This window comes from Aureobasidium subglaciale (assembly GCF_000721755.1).
Source record: "Aureobasidium subglaciale EXF-2481 unplaced genomic scaffold scaffold_35, whole genome shotgun sequence".
Taxonomy (NCBI): domain Eukaryota; kingdom Fungi; phylum Ascomycota; class Dothideomycetes; order Dothideales; family Saccotheciaceae; genus Aureobasidium; species Aureobasidium subglaciale.
In genome coordinates, this window is record NW_013566960.1 from 121,858 (window position 1) to 141,334 (window position 19,477).

The 19,477-nt window shown below is 51.3% G+C and overlaps 8 protein-coding genes across 8 annotated transcripts; 4 read left to right on the forward strand and 4 right to left on the reverse strand.

Annotated features, from left to right (window-relative positions):
- Positions 1 to 32: 32 nt before the first annotated feature.
- AUEXF2481DRAFT_44653 (uncharacterized protein) lies at positions 33 to 1,772 on the reverse strand. Its single transcript, XM_013483937.1, has 4 exons — positions 1,513 to 1,772; positions 1,445 to 1,454; positions 1,345 to 1,389; positions 33 to 1,277 (listed from the first exon to the last, which is right to left on the reverse strand). The coding sequence occupies exons 1-4, from the start codon at positions 1,671 to 1,673 to the stop codon at positions 513 to 515; spliced, it is 981 nt and encodes a 326-aa protein (XP_013339391.1). The 5' UTR covers positions 1,674 to 1,772; the 3' UTR covers positions 33 to 512.
- A 458-nt stretch (positions 1,773 to 2,230) lies between these two features.
- Positions 2,231 to 4,523, forward strand: AUEXF2481DRAFT_33561 (uncharacterized protein; the record flags this gene model as incomplete). Its single annotated transcript, XM_013483920.1, has 2 exons — positions 2,231 to 2,296; positions 2,361 to 4,523. 2 exons carry the CDS (start codon positions 2,231 to 2,233, stop codon positions 4,521 to 4,523), a joined length of 2,229 nt encoding a protein of 742 aa, XP_013339374.1.
- A 1,312-nt stretch (positions 4,524 to 5,835) lies between these two features.
- Positions 5,836 to 6,827, forward strand: AUEXF2481DRAFT_33562 (uncharacterized protein; the record flags this gene model as incomplete). The annotated part of the gene is made up of 2 exons (XM_013483921.1): positions 5,836 to 6,157; positions 6,286 to 6,827. The coding sequence occupies 2 exons, from the start codon at positions 5,836 to 5,838 to the stop codon at positions 6,825 to 6,827; spliced, it is 864 nt and encodes a 287-aa protein (XP_013339375.1).
- A 1,237-nt stretch (positions 6,828 to 8,064) lies between these two features.
- Positions 8,065 to 9,088, forward strand: AUEXF2481DRAFT_525780 (uncharacterized protein). The gene is made up of 2 exons (XM_013483972.1): positions 8,065 to 8,718; positions 8,834 to 9,088. The coding sequence occupies exons 1-2, from the start codon at positions 8,346 to 8,348 to the stop codon at positions 8,998 to 9,000; spliced, it is 540 nt and encodes a 179-aa protein (XP_013339426.1). The 5' UTR covers positions 8,065 to 8,345; the 3' UTR covers positions 9,001 to 9,088.
- A 598-nt stretch (positions 9,089 to 9,686) lies between these two features.
- Positions 9,687 to 10,361, forward strand: AUEXF2481DRAFT_9043 (uncharacterized protein; the record flags this gene model as incomplete). Its single annotated transcript, XM_013483905.1, has 1 exon — positions 9,687 to 10,361. One exon carries the CDS (start codon positions 9,687 to 9,689, stop codon positions 10,359 to 10,361), a length of 675 nt encoding a protein of 224 aa, XP_013339359.1.
- A 190-nt stretch (positions 10,362 to 10,551) lies between these two features.
- Positions 10,552 to 12,827, reverse strand: AUEXF2481DRAFT_70659 (uncharacterized protein; the record flags this gene model as incomplete). Its single annotated transcript, XM_013483950.1, has 3 exons — positions 10,552 to 11,769; positions 11,824 to 12,409; positions 12,460 to 12,827. 3 exons carry the CDS (start codon positions 12,825 to 12,827, stop codon positions 10,552 to 10,554), a joined length of 2,172 nt encoding a protein of 723 aa, XP_013339404.1.
- A 480-nt stretch (positions 12,828 to 13,307) lies between these two features.
- AUEXF2481DRAFT_9045 (uncharacterized protein) lies at positions 13,308 to 16,646 on the reverse strand (the record flags this gene model as incomplete). Its single annotated transcript, XM_013483906.1, has 1 exon — positions 13,308 to 16,646. One exon carries the CDS (start codon positions 16,644 to 16,646, stop codon positions 13,308 to 13,310), a length of 3,339 nt encoding a protein of 1,112 aa, XP_013339360.1.
- A 975-nt stretch (positions 16,647 to 17,621) lies between these two features.
- Positions 17,622 to 19,331, reverse strand: AUEXF2481DRAFT_525833 (uncharacterized protein). The gene is made up of 5 exons (XM_013483973.1): positions 18,993 to 19,331; positions 18,253 to 18,940; positions 18,111 to 18,204; positions 17,932 to 18,056; positions 17,622 to 17,840 (listed from the first exon to the last, which is right to left on the reverse strand). Exons 1-5 carry the CDS (start codon positions 19,002 to 19,004, stop codon positions 17,836 to 17,838), a joined length of 924 nt encoding a protein of 307 aa, XP_013339427.1. The 5' UTR covers positions 19,005 to 19,331; the 3' UTR covers positions 17,622 to 17,835.
- Between the last annotated feature and the right edge of the window lie 146 nt (positions 19,332 to 19,477).

A 19,477-nucleotide genomic window follows, 5' to 3' on the forward strand; every position in this document is an offset into this window, starting at 1 on the left:
GCCTCTGCAGCCATGCCTCGTTAGGGGTGCACTGGTTGCCTTCATCATACCTCTACTAATCAGCGGCTACGTCACATTACTGCATGGACACTGGGACACCGAGGTCGTGTCTGCATTAAATTTGGAGAGCATGGGTAGAGTTTCAGGTCTACGACACCTCATCTGTCATGTTGATGCCAGTATGAGTAGCCGAATGTGTCATTGATCATGGGAGCCTAGACATCGTATGAGGATACATGGACCTTGATCCTTTCGCTATCCATCCTATTAGTTGTAACTCCAGGTGCCCGAATTGGACGTACGCTTTCGGACTCATTGGGGCCAGGATTCGAGCTCAGCACAGTTCCACCAGTCCGTTATGGCGCAGTGTGAAGGAATACAACAGGGATGGGGATCAATCGCTTTTATACGGGGCTTATCACGCAGCAAAATTGCAGTGTACATGAGACCAGTAGACAGCGGGAAATTGCAGACAATGTGTTTCTATGGTCGTTGATAGTCATGCAAGTACATCACTTTGTCACCTGCGCCACAAAGTCTTTGACAGCTTTGCCAATCACTGTGCTTGCTTCTTCGGGCAGATAGTGGCCGACGCCATCACCGACGCTCCGAGCGGTCAGCAGAGAAGCATCTTTAACCCAGTCCTTCCAGATAGCTCCGACATCATTGTGCATCTTCGCTAGCTTTGCCTGGCTCCACATCACGAGGATGGGAACTTCGACTTTCCGACCTTCGCGTTGATCTGCTTCCTGGAGAGGTGGCTCATCAAAGCAGCCACTTGCATAGTCTGCACAAGAGCCTTCAATAGTTTCGCGCTTCGAGTGCAGAGACTCGTAAACCTCCCAGGCTTGATCGGATTGCATGGCTTTGCGACCTTCGATATTATCACCACAGATGCGATCCAATCCCATATGCGTCCACTTTGCACCGCCAAAGGCTTCAACCATATGGGGTCCGAGGGGTGAGGCCAGGAGAGGCCAGTGAAAGTAAGTAGTGCTGGCAACAGGTTTGGCGAAAGCCTGCCATTGAACCAAAGTAGGTACAATGTCGAGACAGACCGTACCTAGGAGCTTATAAGAGTGCAGTTTAGCAGACTCATCTTGAGGAGGATGAGCGTTAAGCACGGCAAGGCGATGACAGACGCGAGCACCACGATCATGACCGGCTAAAATGATAGGTCGGTTGGGGAATAAATCATTGCTCGCTTCAAGCAGTGCAGCGCCGACGGTGGCGATTCCATCCTTCTTGGGACGAGTACTGAGGCCATAACCCGGCAGCTTTTTCGGACGAAGGATCAGTATTGGTCGGGGGGATGCGGAGGAGGTGGAGAAATATCGCACGAACCTCAGGTACAAATAGAGAGATTTTGTCCTGCAGTTGAGGGATAAGCTGATATCAGGTTAGCAATCACACGGCGAGAAGTGCGACTTCTTTCACAGCGTACATGGCGCCAACTAAGAGACCACACGTCAGCTACCTGCAAGATCCAAGACTATTCGGTCAAGCGCATACATGTAAGCAGACTGAGGATAGCCGTGAACGAGCCACAGGACAGGGCCTTCCCCCAGGTCCTTAGCGTAGCTTATCACAGTGGAACCCGAGGCAGTTGTGGAGACATGGCGTTCAACAGAGAGGGCGGAGAGAGTCTCCAGATTTCTAGTGTCGGCCAACATGTCTACAAATACAAATGATGATGACAACGGCGCGAAACAAGAAGACAAGATGTTTGGCTCGCAACAGCGTTATATAAGACTTGAATCAAGAATAAGGTCAACCTCGGATAGAGTTAGCACGCAATGGAGGGAAACGAGGCAAACTTGCTCACATGTAAGCCCTCCGCTTGTGCCGGTTGGCAGCGGGCACGTGCGGAGGATGGAAGCTACTTAAGATTTCTGCCAAGAAGGGCGCCCGAAGACAGCGAGGCTCAGCACACGGAAGGAGCGACTCGCCATCCCACTGCCCAGTCAGTCGAGACGGTCCGGCTCATCCATCTGGCAGCTGTTTCCCATACTCACCTAGCCCGCGCGACATGTTTTTCAGAGGAGAGAGGACGCATTCCCGGCCATCGTAGACATCAAACACTCGACATCCTATTCATCGCGTTCGCCCATTCGTTCGGCCGCCCGCTGCGCGTCGCAAAATCTCCCCCGGGCCCGGCCCCGTATCTCGCGCTCTCACGCCCTCCCCACGCTGTAGTTGTTGCTCTGGACGCGACACTTGGCCCTCGGGCATGTCGCGGCATGTTGCTCGACAGTTATGGGGGCTGCCGACCACTACGGCGTCGAGTCTTACTGCTGTATGTATTGATGGACCCTGAATGTCATGGCTAGGGACGCGCCGGCTGACTCGATGGCGACCAGACGTGCACGCCATACACACTCCCCTCCGACGGCGTCCTTAGTTTTGCCGAAGACAACATCGTCACCCTCACCGCCAATGTAGTCTTCTCCCCTGCCTGCACCCCAGGATATGTAGCCCCCGGAGCCAATCAAGACCCTTCCAGTGTGGCCGACCTCCGGAACCCCTTCTATGCCTCGACCATTCCTCAGACCTTTGTTGTCGCATGCGCCACCTCACTTGCCTGGGTCTTGGTTGTCATGCTGTTGATCAACTCGCGCTCCTTCAGTCCTGGATTTGGTCTCACGAATTTTGCTTCTGGAAGAGGTCTCATAGGTGGCGCTACTGGTGGTACCGCTGCTCCGGGTGTTGGTTCACGGCCCTGGCTCCAGAAGGTGGCTGCTCTTCTTACTGCAATCGCCCTCACAATCGCCACGGCCGACACTTTCAAGGTCGCACACGAACAATATCTGACTGGTTACATGGACGGAGATGCTATGCACAGCAAAGTCGAAGGTAGCATGGAAGTTCGTGTCACGCGTGTTATCTCCGACGTCTTCCTCTGGCTTGCTCAAGTTCAAACATTAATCCGTCTGTTTCCACGTCACAAAGAGAAGGTCGTCATCAAATGGGTCGGTTTCGCGCTCATCGTTCTGGACACAATCTTCTCCTGCCTCAACAGTTTTTTGGTCGACAGCTTTAATCGCCCTCGTCATTTTGTCGACGCCATTCCCGCGTTGAGCTACCTTTTCGAACTTGCTGTGGGATTGCTTTACGCCGCATGGGTCATTTTTTACGGTCTCACCAAGCGTCGCTACGCCTACTTCCATCGGAAAATGAAGAGTATCTTCATAGTGGCCATATTATCACATATCGCAATTCTAACACCTGTTGCCTTCTTCATCACCGACGTCGCTCAGCCAGACGTTGCTGCTTGGGGTGACTACTTTAGATGGGTTGGAGCTGCCGCATCCAGTGTCGTTGTCTGGGAGTGGGTTGAACGAATAGAAGCTTTGGAGCGAGATGAGAAGAAAGACGGCATCCTCGGCCGTGAAGTTTTTGATGGTGATGAGATGATCGACATGACCCCCGGAGACAACATGACATATACGCGGAAGCCTAGGGACAACTACCGCCCAGCCGACAGTGACAACGATCGATCTGGTGGCGCTGCTCACAAGTCTGGATCGCAACAAGACTCGGTATCACGTTTACCTTCTCGAAGGCGGAAAGTAGTTCCCCGACGGAGCACCCATCTACCTCTCGGCAGAGCACATTCCGAGAACCGGACTATCACATTTGGGAATCTCCCTCGTCCTGAAACCGCTTTAACCCCAATAACTAACCCAACACCACCTCCTCCTCGAATTTCACCACCAGATAGAGCGAACACAACGAGTGCCGCTTCAACTGTATATGTCATCAATTATGGCGAGTCTCAAGAGCCCGAACCTGTACGTCGTCGTACGCAAGATATACCCGAGCATCCACCGCCAGACGATCTGGAAGCCCAAACGTCGACAGCTCTTCGAGAAGAGATCAAATATGGAGACGCGACTCTGCCAGGCGGGAACTCATCACGCATACGTCAAACAAGCAACGCACTTTGGAACACGGTACAACATCCATTCAAGCGAAAACGAATGAGTCCCCCGGCGGAAGTCCGAGCAGCACGACGTGATAGTGATACTCCTGCTCTGCCTGCTCACTCGTACTCGAAATGGGATCTCAAAGGTCGACTTGGTGCAATCGCGGCTGAGCAAGGCGAAAAGTATCGTGAACGAAGACAAGAGAAGGCGAATGATGTTGATCTGCCCTATACGGTGATTCCGGCGCCCACGAGAGGTGCTGCGGCGTGGAGTCCACACGCGCTGAAACATACGGATAGTGATTTCAGTAACAAAGACACTCCACCGGACTCGCAACATAATACTGTGCGAGACTCGAACAGTTCACAGCATGTCACGTGGGCTAGTTCGACAACAGCTGGTAGTCAAGGGGACAATGTCGTCAACGAAGTCCTGAACAGACGTTCTGATGACAATGAGACGCCTCGACAGGGTCCTGTCTTATCGCTAGGCACGAGTTCCCCGGAAAGGAGCACATCAGTAATCGGCCCAGAAACAGCGAACGCACCACGAGTGCAACACGATGACGATGAGCGCGGAACGCCGAGACCGACCTAGCATTTTGTCGACAAAGGGCATTCATTTACGAGGAATTTACACGGCGTTTTGGATTAGAGAGACTCACAACGAGTCCTTGCATATGGTAAAGGAGAGTACGGCAATTTGTTTGATTTAATGTTTGGGACTTGCTAGATTACTTCTCTCAGATACCCCCTTCTTTTTCTTTCCCTTTCTCGTTAGCGAAATTCTTCATGGAGGAAAAAGCATGTCATTGTTTTTTTGAATTTCGATCATTCGACAATTGTTCATATTTTAGTTGCGATCTGTATATACAATTCAGCTACCTTTTGCTTCCTGCCGTTTAGTTCGAATGTTTCCCGCCAAGAGAGCGTGCGTGATCTTCACGTTGGCAGCTATTTGTCTGATCAGTCAATCTTTTGTTGCGTCAGACACTCCATCAAACTACCACCTGGTCTGAACCACCTATCACATATCATTCGCCTTCACCGCATTTCTCTTTCGCATCCCAAAAGGCGATGTTTGCGGATCGGGCCTCAGGTTCTCACAGGCGTTGGTGTCCCACTTCTATCTGGTAACTCTGTTGAGCGGAAACTGTGCATCAACGTCTGAACGGCGTGTGTGCGATCATGCAGCTGTCATGACGAATGTTCCAACAATGATGGTATAAGACTGAAATGCAGCTTGCGTCATTTCTCGACTTAGAGCATTAAGTCAGAGGCCGATTGAGTGACTGCAATGATGCATCAGATGATTGTTGGAGTCTGACAAGGTCAGGGCACCGATGATGGTGAAATTGCCAGCGTTTCTGGATTCCTTGACACCACTCATATGATCGGATGTACGGCTCTTTAAGTATGCTTCCGCGGCTTCATGTATACACAGTATTTTCGTTCGAGCACTCTCAGAGCGTCAAATCGATTATATCCATACAACAAGCACACGCTGAGTATAGATCAAGGACCAAGGGTGTTGCGATGCAGGAAAAATGGGATGCAGGGTCACCCCACCTGCCCCCACATCTAGCGGCCCGCAGACCGCCAACCCAGCTGCAAGCAACACTCTCGAGAGCCGTTGTGCCCCCTGAAAGGCCGTTATAACAGTCTCGTGAAACCAGGAGAGCAGACAGCACGCGGACACAAGGAAAGACGGCGCAAGGGGTTCGGTGAGGAGCACCACACAAAACGGGCAGGCACAAACTGGCTCTTCGCCCCTGGTACCTTTCGGTTCGCATCCTCTTTCTTTCCCATCACACACACACTCTTCTTTGCACAGCATATCTTGTACAAAAACACGTCTTTGCAAAACACGATTCTACACGTCTCACGTTACGTACACGTTCTTACCAAAAATGATATCAGAAATCGAAAGAGGCTTCAACTATACATTGACACGAGACAAATTGGCAATGAATCTTGGCTCCCCACCAAGAAAACCAAAGAATGTAACACCAGGACCTCCACCTGCGACAGTGTCTCAAACATCAACAACAACAACAACAACAGCATACCCAGCAACTACGACATACAAATCGACAAACCCAGCTCTGACGCCATTTCCTCCCTTCGAGTCTCCTGCCCCGACAAGATATGAACTATCTGCAGAAAGCGACAATCGCGTCGCGACACTCGAAGCCCAGGTCGCTAGTCTGACGCAGAAAGGCGTGGAAGCAGGTGAGTTTGGCTGCTATCCCTGCCTATGCTCCTCGTTCCGATGCATGTGCATATGTACATCTCACCCTCACCCTCTCTCCTCTCCTCTTGTCCTCCCTACTAACCCACTCTCTCTTCTCGTCGCACAGCCGATCGTCTCGCCGATTACGAAGAAGAAATCCAAAACCTCAAAATCGCACAAGCCCCTCGCAACGACTCTGCTCTTGACTTTATCTCTGCGCATCCGTTTCCTGCTCCTCCGGCATCACTGAGCAGGAACTCGTCCATCACTTCTGGGAAATTCAGCTTTCTCACTCGCACCTCTTCGCTCACAAATACCACAAAACCCCTTCCAAAGACACCGCCAAAGAACTCTCCCATGGCTCCTGTCGCTGCAGCTCCGCCATCGCCAGCCATCTCGGAAGTACAAGCTGCCCTTGCCAAAGAGACTTCTCGTCGCATCGCTGCGGAGAAAAGGTACAAGGATCTGGAGACCGAGCTTGAGGATCTATCGGCGACGTTGTTCGAGCAAGCGAATGAGATGGTAGCCACAGAGAGGAAGGAAAAGGCAAAGCTGGAGGAAAGACTCAAGGTTCTGGAACAGAGGGACGTGGTGGGGCAGAAGAGACTCGAGATGGTGGAGGCTGCGTTGACGAGGATCGAGAGGGTCAAGAAGTTGTTGGATGGATGAAGCATGTCGATGACATGAGAGACTCATGACAACATCGACACCCTCAAACTGTTAGCCTTGTGCTACTTTGAACCTGTCACCACCGTGCTCAGACCGAGACATCCATGCATGCGATCCCTCGCCATCGATTGCTCGTTGCTGCAAGTTCAGCACTTGCACCCGACCGCCCGATAATGGACACGCGACTAGTCGTGACTCCCAGCTCGCTTCCACGAACCATCGACATGACGCTAGCGTTAGTCTGTTCGAGGCAGGCCTGATGGAATACCGCGAGTCACCTCCCCACTCCTGCACCACGACTTTGTGAGCCCAGCTCATTGCAGAGATGATGGCCAGAGAGAGGTGTACAGCTCATCAAGCCATTCGGTCTCGGATGTGAGTATACAGAGACGAACATCAGAGCTGCAAACCATAGATGTCACGGGCATGAAGTAGCAATGGAAACACAAATCAACTTTTACAGAATCACAACTCTCGGAATGGTGACTATGCACACACACATCGCATGATCACAAAGTTGCATTAGAAAAATTCTTTAAATTGTCACTACCCAGTCTACAGCCCACGGTACCCATCTCAATGGGGTTTCACTCAGACTCGGAGAATTGAAGCCCCTCAGGAAAGTCCAAGAATCCATTGTGAAAAAGTCACAACCTCAGCGTGCCACCAAAGCCTCGAGTTTCAACGCTCTTCCCGTGATCAATTCGAATATAGCTCGGGTCGGACGTTCGCGTGGTGTGGCTTGTCGTCAGGCGATATGAGATACAGCCACAGTGGGTGCTTTCGTTGTCTCTGCCACTGTCGCACGATTTCTTGCCAGCTCATACAGCGGACCTCGCAGGGCAGGGAGAGGATACTCCGTCCGAGAAAGTCATTGGCCATGGTGTATCGAGGAAGTGCTTGTGACTGGGTGTGGAACAAGTTTCTAATATGTAGGAAGAACTTGTCAAGATGAACATCTGCGAAGTCAGTGAGGTGTAGTCGGATAGGTTGAGTCAGTTGTGAAGAACTCAAATGACCTCTCGAGGCTGCGAACCCCTCCCATCATCTTGGACACTTGAACGAAGCATAAAGACACTTCTTTACGGTCTCGAGTCAGCGATCATCCAGAGGTGAGAGAAGGTCGGGCGGTGTCGTCACCGGGATGAAATCGAAGTGACCAGAGCTGCAGCCTACGACATGCTGCGCTAGCCTAGCATATATTTCTCAGCGACACTATTCGCAGCATCTCTCGAGTATATCGGAACATCTCGACAGTGCTGCTTTCCGCCGTAAGTGACGCCGGTGATGCATTGAATTTAATGCCTGTGTTGTTGTTGAACATCAAGGTGAAGATGTCATCGATCAATCCCTCCGCGGTGGCTTTCCGGAAAGGCTGTGCCGATTGCGCCGCGGCTCCCGCCTTATTCCCTCCTGCTAAGCCTCATCCCCCCATCAGTCCTATAACTTACAAGCCTGCTGCACCTGATCAACGCGTTTGAACACCTATAGACATACCATTCCACAAACCGCGCAAGCATGGGTAGAATTTCAGCAGAAAGCTCGCGCTCAAGCACGTCCCTCGGCGACGTGGAGAACGGCGAAGACCTGCCCCTCTACTCCGACATCAGCGTCACCACACAAGGCAACCTCACTGCACCAGGCGAAAAAGCAACACCAGATGAAGTTCGCGAGTTCTTGGTGTCGCTACTTATCAAGAACAGAGGACTGCATCAAGATCACGCAAGACGTGTCGCTGCCAAATGGACGCTAGGCACCGGTCGCGAATTGAGCAGCTACCCCCCACTACTGTATGCGGAGATCTTCGGCTTGGAAGATGCGTGGATGGTGTACAAGGAAGCAAAACTGTTTATTCGCACAGAACAAAAGAAGAACTTGAAATATGGCAATGGTAAGGTATATTGAGTTTCACGATCGAGAGTGTATGCTGACTAGGACAAAAGTGGTTTTTTTCTGCATTTTGTCCGTGTTCTTCGGAGCTGCACTCACAGTGGCTATTGTGGCAGACTTCAACACGAACACGATAGTAAAGGTCGCCGCTATCTATATCAGTGTCTTTGCAGGTGTTTTCTGGCTGATTACCACGCTAATCGCCATATTTGACAAGACCACGGACGAGTCTAAGATTGAGGCCGAGTTGACCAAAGGCCTTGTTACCAAGAACAAAGACTAGATGTGGACAGCTAATACAATTTAATCCTTACCATGTCGCTGTTCTCGTTCTCGCTGCCTTGCTTGACATTGCTGCCGACAATGGTCTTGTGACGCGTTGTCGAAGGATTCTTGCCAAGTTGGCTTGGTATACCATAAGCCACACTAAGCACGCCTGTTTCTGCTTCCACATCGCTTATGGACGATCGACACGAGGAAGAAGGCAGACGAAGAAAAGATCATCGCTATCACAAACCCCGGATTCCTTTTTTCAATCTGCCTTCCAGGCAGAAGGATGGTGAAGGTTTCGCGGACTGGGATTCAGCCATGTGGGGGCGCAGCCAGCCACGAGGTTATGTGTGGTATAGGGACGCGCTGATCTATCAAAGGGAGCCAATTGTCGTCTCTGTTGTCATGTCATGCGAGGTACACTGCCAAATACACAGTGAAACGCCGCCGTCCTGGAGGATTGCTTGGTATTGGGATCTGCATATTTTCAGCTGAACGCTGAACAAAAAAATGGCCATTCGGTTACGATTACGGTGCGCCAACTTGGCAAGAAGAATACAGGAATGAGGCTATAAAGTCTTCTCATCAGCCGGGCGATCTGAAGACCTGAGGTTTTAGCTACCATCACTACTTGCAATCAATTCTGGAAATATCATCGAGAAATCATCAAACGATTTACAATCATACCGCAGTTTCACCATGCGCGCCTTCAAGACCACCGTCATCTCCGCTCTTCTCATCACCATATACTCTCTCGTCCACGCTCAAGATTGCGACCTCGTCAACGAGCAAGCCTGCTGTTATGTCGATGGCGACAACGACAGCACAACCTCATACTGCTGCAACGGCTCCATAGTCGGTAACCCTTCCTCCTCAGACGCCTCCGCTCTCAACGACCTCACCTGCTGTCAAGATGATGGACGCACTGGTATCAACGTCGGCTTCGACATCACCACTTGCCGTGCTGGTTCTGCGACACCCTTGACGGCCAAAGGCACCGCGGCGAGCTCTGTGGCAGATGTCATCAAGAGTTTGAGTGTTAGTAGGAGTATTAGTAGGGAGAGCTTGTATAGTGCGGCTTCTGTGTCGAGGGCGAGTGTTGCTGGTGCTACGGCTACGGCTACGACGACAAGTACTGGATCTTCGAGCCAATCCGCTGGGTCGTCTTCTGCTACTGTGTCGAGTACGGCTTCTAGCGCTTCTGGATCTTCCAGTACTGCTGCTGCTGCTGCGGGCACGACTTCTTCTTCATCTGGATCGGCGGCTGCTGCTGGTTCAACTTCTTCACCTACTGGTGGTGTTGCTGCGATTACTGTGGGTGGGTGGAATGCTGCCATGGCCGGTGGACTTGCCCTGGTTGCAGCCGCATTGTAAAACCGTAAATTGGGAATATTTCAGTAATCATCTCAAGTGATGGTATCAAGGTTGTAACACGCCTTGCCTCAGTCTTGATACTCTGCACGGTCCAATACTGTTCCAGTTGAGTTGAAAACACCTCATACATATTCCATTGCTCTATATATATTTCGTAGAACACAATCCTGTAATGAATACCTCAAAGTCTCTACCCACTCTGCAAACCCATTGACGACCAGTCCACTCCGCTTAGATCAAGCGTTCCCACATCAACATCCATAAACCCATTTCCATCCATACCATCACCCCCACCGAATCCCAAATCGCCTTGCTCCTCAAAACAATCAAAAGGCCCTCCAGATCCAATCATCGGAAACGGCATAACCTCATCCTCACCCTCGAATCTCGATGGTCTAACTTCCTGCTTCTCCATCCCCTGCTCAGTCTCCGCCCAACCCACTCTCTTCTTGAACTCACTCACAATAAACGGTTCCTCCTCCTTTTCTCCTCCATTCTTCTCCAAAGCAGCGACTCTAGCATCCCAAGCTTTTAGTATAATCCTCGTAAACACCCTAAAAATGGGTGTCTTATGGAACGGATGTTCATCTTGTTCAGGATCCTTGAATCTAACCGCACAACTCTCCGACAAGGCTTTCCAACAAGTTTTCGCATGAGAAGCTAGGGGGTCTCGCTTTATGGATTGTAGAATGTGGACGTAAGCAGGAAAGGGAAAGTGAAAGTATAGGAACCATGTGTGTCTTTTTATGGCCGCGGAGGTGAGGATGACGGTATCGCAGGACAGCATTGTTAATGCGTGAGAAACTGCAGAAGAGCGTTGAAGGGAGGTTTGATGGGAGGGTGGGATGGAAAAGTGTTGGAAGAGGAGGTAGCGGGCGATATGGCCGCGTGCGAGCCAGATGGTCATGAATTGGTATGGGTTCTCTGGGTTGCAGAGGGAGAGGTAGTCGGCTTCGAGGTTCTTGGCCAGAAGTTCGAGGTTGTCGCCGTGATCGCTGGGTTTCGCAATGGCTTTCATGGCTGGATTTGTAAAGTCGAGGAAGAATGTGCTGTGACGAACCAAATCTGCGACTTTGTAGCGTAGAATTGCTAGGGTTATCTCGGTGGGCCTGTCGTGGCTTTGAGGTAGTGTCTGCATTTCTGGTTGGAGATCAAAGTCATTGAGATTGGCAGGTATTGCGCAGTTCCAGGATGGGGATAGGGTGGATGCTCTGTAGTCGCCCATCTCGCAGACACGACTGTCGAAAAGAAGGAGAGCCCACCATAGTCTTCGTCGCATCTCGCCTTCTAGAGGGCCGCACCTGGCGTTTGAGGACTCTGTATCTAGACCCATGCGTTGTGCTATGCGAAGAGTGAGGCCAAGCAACGATGACAAGGACCGAGGATCGGTGTCTGGTCTCACAGCAACCTGAGAAAGTTAGCAACCAAAGCTCAGATGGAAATATGGCCCAACATGACTTACCAGATATAGAAACAATGCGGTCAAGCAATCTAAATCATCAGTCTGTAAGAAGCCACACTTGAGCAGCGCCTGTTGACATCCAAATCGATATCTTTGCATCAGATCCTCCTTCTCACAACCAAACATACCTCGACACTCAATCATCGAAAGACTCATGACGGCCGCACAATACACACTAAACATCAAAGCCTCCAAATTCGGCTCCACGCCCTTCAAATGCCCAACCGCATTAACAAACCTCATCTGCAAAGTCGGCGTATGCGTAACCTTGAGCAACGGATTCACATTCTCCAGATAAATCTGCCACAGCTTAAAGACCTGGCCCTGGTCCGGATGCAAAACATCCAACTCGACATCTGTGATCAAAGAGCCAAAGAGCAAGAAATCCGTGCTTTTCTTGTACATTTGATCCCAAGTCTTCTTGCCTGCAACATCACGCAGATCTTCGGTATCATTGTCTTCATGATCCTCGTCCGAGTCGTGTTCGGTGGGGTGAGGAGACTGGTGATTGGCAATCAGCACTTCTTCCATCAAGGATAATCCGCGATGCGGTTGTACTTTTTGATTCATGGCGTGCCAGAGGTTTCTGTACATCAAGTCAACAATATATCCCTGTCAGTATTCACGAACACAAACTTGGCTTCAAACTCCGTCTCAGTCTTGATTTCCGGACTTCCTCCCTCTTTCTCTCCAGCCTTCTCTCTTCCCTGCACCGCGTTCCCATGCAAAGGCTCAAAAGCTATTTCGTGTTTTCGCAACAGATCTTCCAGCCTTCGTACATGTAGTAATAACTCTGCTTCAGGGAAGCGTCGACGACGTTGTCGAGGAGCAGCGATAGGAACGCATTGTATATTACTCTTAACACATGTGTTGCAAGGAAATTTCCTGTCGCACTTTACTTTGCGTTGTTGGCATGCTGCACAGGCGAGGGTACGTTGTGACTTTGTCGCTGCAGTGCGGGATGGTGCCGCTGGCAGGACAGGGTCGTGTTCTGCATCAGACATTGTTGTGGGTGAAGGGCATACAGGACCATGTAGCTGAAAGGTAGATGGGCTTGAAGTTTAGATGGATGAAGTTGGACTAGTAGATAGATAGGAGTGGCTTTTGATAATTATGTACATTGTCCGAAGGATGCGGATGCGTTAGACACGGCTGGTGATAGGTGGAAGCCTTGGTCACAACACCCCCACCAAAGCAGCGAAACGGAAAGGGGGCGTTCGCAATCGAATCAGACACCAAGAAATTGAGAACAGAATTAAAAGAGTATTTCGTCTAAAAGCTATATGCAAAATAATCAACTACAGAAAGCTGTCCCATACGCCTCGCTGACTTTGCCCCAAAGAATCGAAACACAAAATCATCCAGAAACAGAAGGTAGAATATGTGCAGACCCCCCCACCCTTTTGTTATCAGTAAAAGAACGACTCCACATACCCATATGCATATGCCATGAACCATTTCCATGTAACCACGTACTATTCTCTTCACTTCCTGTTTTTGCCCCATCTCAGACGACTGGTTGGGCTGGTGGATGATGTGGCGGCTTGTTGAGGCTTTTGGGGCTCGGCGAATCTAATGTTGGTCGGCGGCTGGCGAGGCGCGTTGTCTTCATCCTCGCTGTCGCTGTCATCTTCTTGGTTGAGTCCAAGAGCGCCTTCTCTACGCCTGCGCTCTGCAGCAGTCTCACCGTCAGTGTCGAAGTCGATACGTGACTTGTTGGGGCGCACAGCACCGGTGGCGACTCTGACATCGCGTGGTGCAAAGTAGTCGGCCTCTGGTTCCTCAGCCATACCAAGTGCTCCTTCTCTGCGACGACGCTCTGCGACAGTTTCGGTCTCGAGGTCGGAGTTGTAACGTTCCTCGGCTTGGGGACGGGAAGGAGGTACCCTTACGCTGCCGTCATCTTCACTGTCTTCCTCGATGGGTGATTGGCGGGATTGATCAGCGCGTTCGCGTGCTTCTCGGCGTCGCTTCTCAGCTGGGGTTTCACCGGCTCCGCTTGATCTGCGAAGATCACCAGTCACGCCGTGGAAAGGAACGACCTCATCGTTGGAGTCGACCAAGGTCAGACCCTCAGGTCCAGCAGGAGCGTCGGTATGGCTAGGCAGTCTCTTGACCTTAGCACTATCGCTCAAGCCTGATGGACGAGTCTCGGCAGGAGACTCTCCTGTGAGACTGGCCTCAGTGTCCCTGCTAGGGAGTCTGACTGGTCTGTTCTCAGGCATTGACTGCAGGCGGTGGGGGATCGAGTCCGAGTCACCCCTCTTGGCATTCTCTCTTGCTTCCCTCTTGATCGCCTCAGGGAGATCGCTCTCTTCGACGATAGAAGCACGTTGCTTAGGGTTGAGACTCGAGATTTGCCTGACAAACTCGGCTTTGCTCATCCTTTGACCGCCAGCGCCTATGGTAAAGCGTAAACGTTCGTCATCTTCCGCTTCCTGCTCAGCCTTCTTCCTTCTCTTGTCCTCCCTGGCCTTTGATGCGCCCTGCTCTCCTTCATCTGCCTTACGTCCAGTGACGCTCAAAGCAGTTCCCATGCGGGCCAGACCTCGTCTGGTAGCTCCTGCAGGCTTTGATTCCTCAGTCGATGCGCCACCTTCTTCTCCCTGCTTGTTCTTCTTTGGTGGGGCTGGAATGTCGTACTTCTTGATGACCTCACCGTCTTCGTCTTCCACGATGATAGTGTTGCCAAACTGGTAAGCGCGTGCAGGACCTCTCTTGTTGGCGGATTGCTTGGTCGAGGGTTTCTCTTCATGGTCCTCCTTCTTACGCAAATGCCCAAGATGACCCATCTTCTTCATCTGCTTGCGCCATTCCTTCTGAGGATGCTCTACTGCTTGCACTCCTTCTTCGCCGGCCTTCTTGAACTCGTGGATGACATTCTCGCCTCCCTCCGTATGAGGATCGTCCTTTCTACGGGCGACGCCGTGATGAACGTCTTCCTTGTGCATCAGTCCACGAAGCTCTTCTCTCTCACGTTCTTGTCGTTGCTCTTCAGTGTCGCCCTTGTGGGTCTTCCTAACAGCAAGAACATTGCCTTCTTCATCTTCGTAGACGGTCTCGCCGCCCTCCTCGTAGACCTCGCCTTCAGGCTCACCAGGCTGGTCGGGCTCATCATCATCGTGCTTGGCAGGACCAGTTGGTGGCTTGTGTTTTGTAGAACCCGGCGAAGCATCCGACTCGCTGCGGGAAGTACTCTCGTCCAACTTCTCACTATCAGTACGCTGTGGCGTAATTGCAGATTGACTGATAGGTCCGCCAGCACCATATTGGGACTTGCGCGAACGTCTTCTGCTTTGGGGACGCGAAGAATCGTCATCCTCGCGCTGGCGTCGAAGGAAGTTAGAAGGCACCGCTCCGTATTCGCCCTTCTCCTCGAGCGACTCGTCAGTATCATCGGGTCTACGTGCAGACATAGAACTCTTTGAGCGGGATTGGATGCGGGGTAGTCGATCCATCCAAGAGGGGTCGTTGGCTTGAGTATAAGACATTGTCAATGTAAGAGTGTTAATATGCTTTCCAAGCGTAAAGACCGCGATCGATGAACCATGTACAAGGATCGAAGTAATGACCAAGAATGTTGTAATAGGCCAAATAAGCTCAATGAGGGCAACATGGTCGCCGGTGGTAGGTAACTCGGCGAGCGGAGTTGTGGTCTCGGTCTCGAGCTCTGCTCTGGCCAAGATGGCAACGAAGATGGCGCCTACACCGATAGGACCGAAATGGCCAGCAAAGAGAGCCTCTCTCCAAGTCTTGATATCCGGAATGATTGGTTTGAGTGCAAGCATAATAGGTATACGTCGGAACAACAGTACCAAGATCGCCAGGACGACCAATCTCCAAGCACTCAGACCGATGATGGAAGCATCGAATTGAGCCCAAGGGATAATGGTGCCGAAGTATACGAAGAAGGCCAAGTTGATGAGCAAATCAATGACGTTGGAGACATGAGATTCCTCGGTCTTTTCCGTAAACCAACCATCGTTACTGAAGCCAACACCACAAGCGAAACCAACAAGCAGATCGTCAAGGCCAAGGATAGAACCAGAACCGGCGCAGAACAGGGCCAGGACGAAATAGAAGACCAGGAACGATTCACGATCGATCAAATCGCGTTCGTGTGCAAATCTAACAGCACGACGGGCAGCATAGCCGATGGCCACACCGAAGATGGCGCCGAAAACACATTCGTACAGGATCGAGACGCAGAACCATTCGAGAGCAACTTCATTCGGGTGGTGATGATAACGAATGATGTAGACAGCCAGGTAGAGGAAGGGGAAGGCCATACCGTCGTTGCAACCAGACTCGGCAGATAGCAAATCTCTCAAATGCTTAGGGACTCTCTTGGCGAACTTTCCCTTACCAACAACCGAAGAAGCAAGAACAGGGTCAGTGGCAGTAACACAGGCGGCACAACACAGACTATCGAGCCAGTTGAGCGGCGGAACCAAGGCCCAGATGAATAGACTGGTGATAAGCCATCCGAAGGTCATGACAGGGATAAGAAGCAAGGTGACGGATCGCCAATGGCGCTCCATGTAGAACTTTGGCAATTCGACACCGACGGCAAAACATTGCACAACCAAGACGATACGGGCAAATTCCAGGGTGATGCGGTCCTCGTTTCCCCATGTGCGAGGATCGATCAGGTTGGCGGCATGTGGACCAAAGATGATACCACAAATGGTGGCGACGGTGGCTTCACCAATGTATAGTCTTTCTTTGATGAGGGACGAACATAACATGAACAGACTGGTGAAACCGCCGAGGATGATGTAGACCAAGTGCGGCTTGTCTATGCTGAGGTGTTCCCAAGCCATGTTGACAGGCTAGATGTGTGGTAGGCGGGGATAGAGAAGGGAGCACGAGAGCTGGTACTAGGGTCTCGTGTCGGAGTTGTCGAGGTCGGGGGATTTGATAGATGTCGACAGTTGCATGCGGTCGTCGGTGCGCCCAGTCGCCGCTCCAAAAGCTATGGAAAAGGGTATCGAGTAGGAGAGTAGCAGGATCGTTTGGCGAAAAGAAGGCGGACGGGTCGAAAGCACGACTTCCAAGAATGCGACAAGACTCGCTGACTCTTTACCGACCTTGGCGATGGTGAAGCCAAGAAAGCGCGTTGAAGGGTTCAAGATCGAGGTGAGATTGCTGTCGTCAGAAGATACCTGCGACTCCAATCTTCAAGCTGTGGACTGCCTTGTCCGTGGTCGTAGTGTTGACGGAATACACACGTATTGCGACAAGCGTTTGAATTAGAAGTCGAAGTTAAAAGAGGTGTTCAACGAATTTCCAAACAAGCGGCGAAAACGTCACTCTCTCTCCAGGAACCCCACAACAGACGCAAATGCCCTTCCCCCTTGGCTGAAATTTCACCGTCATAGCTTGTCAATTCTTGGTTTAGAGTTATCTCGTCTATCCGATATCTCGTTTGCTGTTCATGCGGTGAGGCTGCTATTGACTCCAAGTGACACGCTCGTCTAAGATCGCTTGGTATGTTTTGGCAGGCTTCGCATTCTTGACCATCGATTTGGCTTTCTTGCTTGTCCGCAACTTCCGAGTGGGGCAAGAACTGCCTGCAATCCATCCCGCAGTCTCCGTTCAAGAATGCCCCAGACCGGCGGCTGAGGACCTAATTTCCTTGTTATAGGAGGCCATCAAAGGTCATTCACGAACGCCTCAATGGTAGAGACTGTTTTCTGAAGTCTTAAGACGATGACCCCTGTGAGGTGTGTCTCTCTGCTTTGTCAAGACGCTCAAGCTCATGAGAGGGAGATTTGTTAATGGGAGTTGGTCGCCTGAACGAGAAATTGCACGATTTGAATTGCTAGCGTGCTCAGATGCCGCGGGACCCTTTATGCTCTATCTTCTGTGACGCGCTGCGCTGCTTTTGTGAAACCTTCAAAAGGACAATTCAGAAACAAAAATATGACGCCTGCCCATATGCTTGCTCTGGTTGATGAATATGATGGGCTCTGCCAGCAAAGCCAGACTCTAGATTCTCTGTCTAGACCTTCAGACTGGCAATGTCAGGGGTCTCGTCAGTGACCTTAACACCAGTGGTGTCCTTTTCTGCACCTCCCGAGAGATCGCGGAGACTCTTCTGCTCACCTCCTCGGAGGTAGTCTTCATATTCTCCGATGTTCTTGCCGGCGTCGACCCAGCGCTGCTTGTATGCTTCTCGACGTCTGTCGCACTCCTTGTTCAATGCGGGCCAGTAGGACTTGTGGTCGTAGCTGAAGTTCAATTCACCGCCATAGTCCTTCCACAGCTGTTGTGTAGGGACATACTTTGTGAGATCCTCGTTGAACTTCATCTTCTCCTTGGTGACGGGATCGATGAATGGCGAGATGAGCTTGAAGAAGGTGCTGACATACCAGGGCACTGTAGCAAGTTAGTGGCGTGCATTGGATCGGATCGGACTCGACTCACACTGTGAGATCAGAGCTCTGCCGAGTCTCTCTGGATTATGGTTCTGTAGGATATTCAAGACTTGTCTAGCCTGACCAACACTGGGGGTGCTGCCGCTTGAAGCACCCTTAAAGTTAATCAGGAGGGCAGTCGTCTCTTGTCCAGGACCCATCATGTCAATGACTCTATCCAGCATGAATGATAGATGGTGAATCTGGCGATCACTGTTTTTTGTGTTTTGCTTGCCGGGGTTGAGGTACAGACAAGGGCGTGCGTTGATGTCGTAGCCCATGATGACCTGCTTGCCCGTCTCATTTTCGGGAGAGATGTAATCGGCGGTGAAGGTGTCGGCGCCATATTCGCGTCTCCAAGAAAGGGTTCCTTGCAGACGTTTGAGAGCACTGGGGATATCCCACTTGGTCGCGCGAAGGTAGCGGAGGAGACACTCGCGGGTCAACCACATGCGCTCATTGTCTGTGATGGGCTCGTCGGTGGCATCTTTGAGCGTGCTACTCGGGATGGTGGTCCATTCCGAGACAGTCGAGAGTATCGAGGCATACTTGGTCTGTTGATCCGAAGTCAAAGCCGCGGGTGGATTGGGCTTGCATTCGGGCAGAGCGATGGTCAACGGAGTCGTGATGGGACCGGTCGGGGCAGGGTCAGTGGTGGGCTCGGGACCAGTCGATAAGGAGGGAGCTTTGCTCGAGACCTTTGCTTGTCAGAATATGTCTTTGGGGAGCACTTGGTCTCTGTTGCAGTACCTGAGATGCCATAGCCAGTTCTGTGTAAAGAAGCTTTTGTCGATGGAGGGATACTTTGTACAAGCGGATCAGGGACTAGATATGAAGAAACCAGCTGTGTAGAAGCTCCTACAACAATACGCAATACGTTGGAACACGATGTATGAGATTGGAAGAAAAGATACAGTGATTGAACAACGTACGACTTCTTAGCTAAGTAAATGCCCAGCAGCGAAGGCGGCGAGGATTCCGACCAGCGTCATCTCACTATTTCCAGCCCGCGACGGCCGACCGGTGCATACGCCGTAACACGCCGTCGACCGGACATAAATTGTTTCAACTCTTCTTCGTTCGGCTCCGGCTAAATGGATGTCCGATATCTACAATGTCTCCTGTGATACCATGCCTCAGAGAAATGGCATTAATCGTCTCCATGTACTGCCTGCTAATACAAGATGACCCGGCTGTAGAGATTTAAGTGTGCTTGGATTGGCTTTTGCGATAAG

Coding starts and splice junctions, on each gene's coding strand:
- AUEXF2481DRAFT_44653 (XM_013483937.1), bottom strand. CDS start 1,673: ATGTTGGCCGACACTAGAAATCTGGAGACTCTCTCCGCCCTCTCTGTT. Junction 1,278..1,344: donor TCTCTCTATTTGTACCTGAG/GTTCGTGCGATA, acceptor CGTCCGAAAAAG/CTGCCGGGTTATGGCCTCAG.
- AUEXF2481DRAFT_525780 (XM_013483972.1), top strand. CDS start 8,346: ATGGGTAGAATTTCAGCAGAAAGCTCGCGCTCAAGCACGTCCCTCGGC. Junction 8,719..8,833: donor GAACTTGAAATATGGCAATG/GTAAGGTATATT, acceptor CTATTGTGGCAG/ACTTCAACACGAACACGATA.
- AUEXF2481DRAFT_525833 (XM_013483973.1), bottom strand. Junction 18,205..18,252: donor CAGAGCTCTGATCTCACAGT/GTGAGTCGAGTC, acceptor AACTTGCTACAG/TGCCCTGGTATGTCAGCACC. Junction 18,057..18,110: donor TTCAACGAGGATCTCACAAA/GTATGTCCCTAC, acceptor ATTGAACTTCAG/CTACGACCACAAGTCCTACT.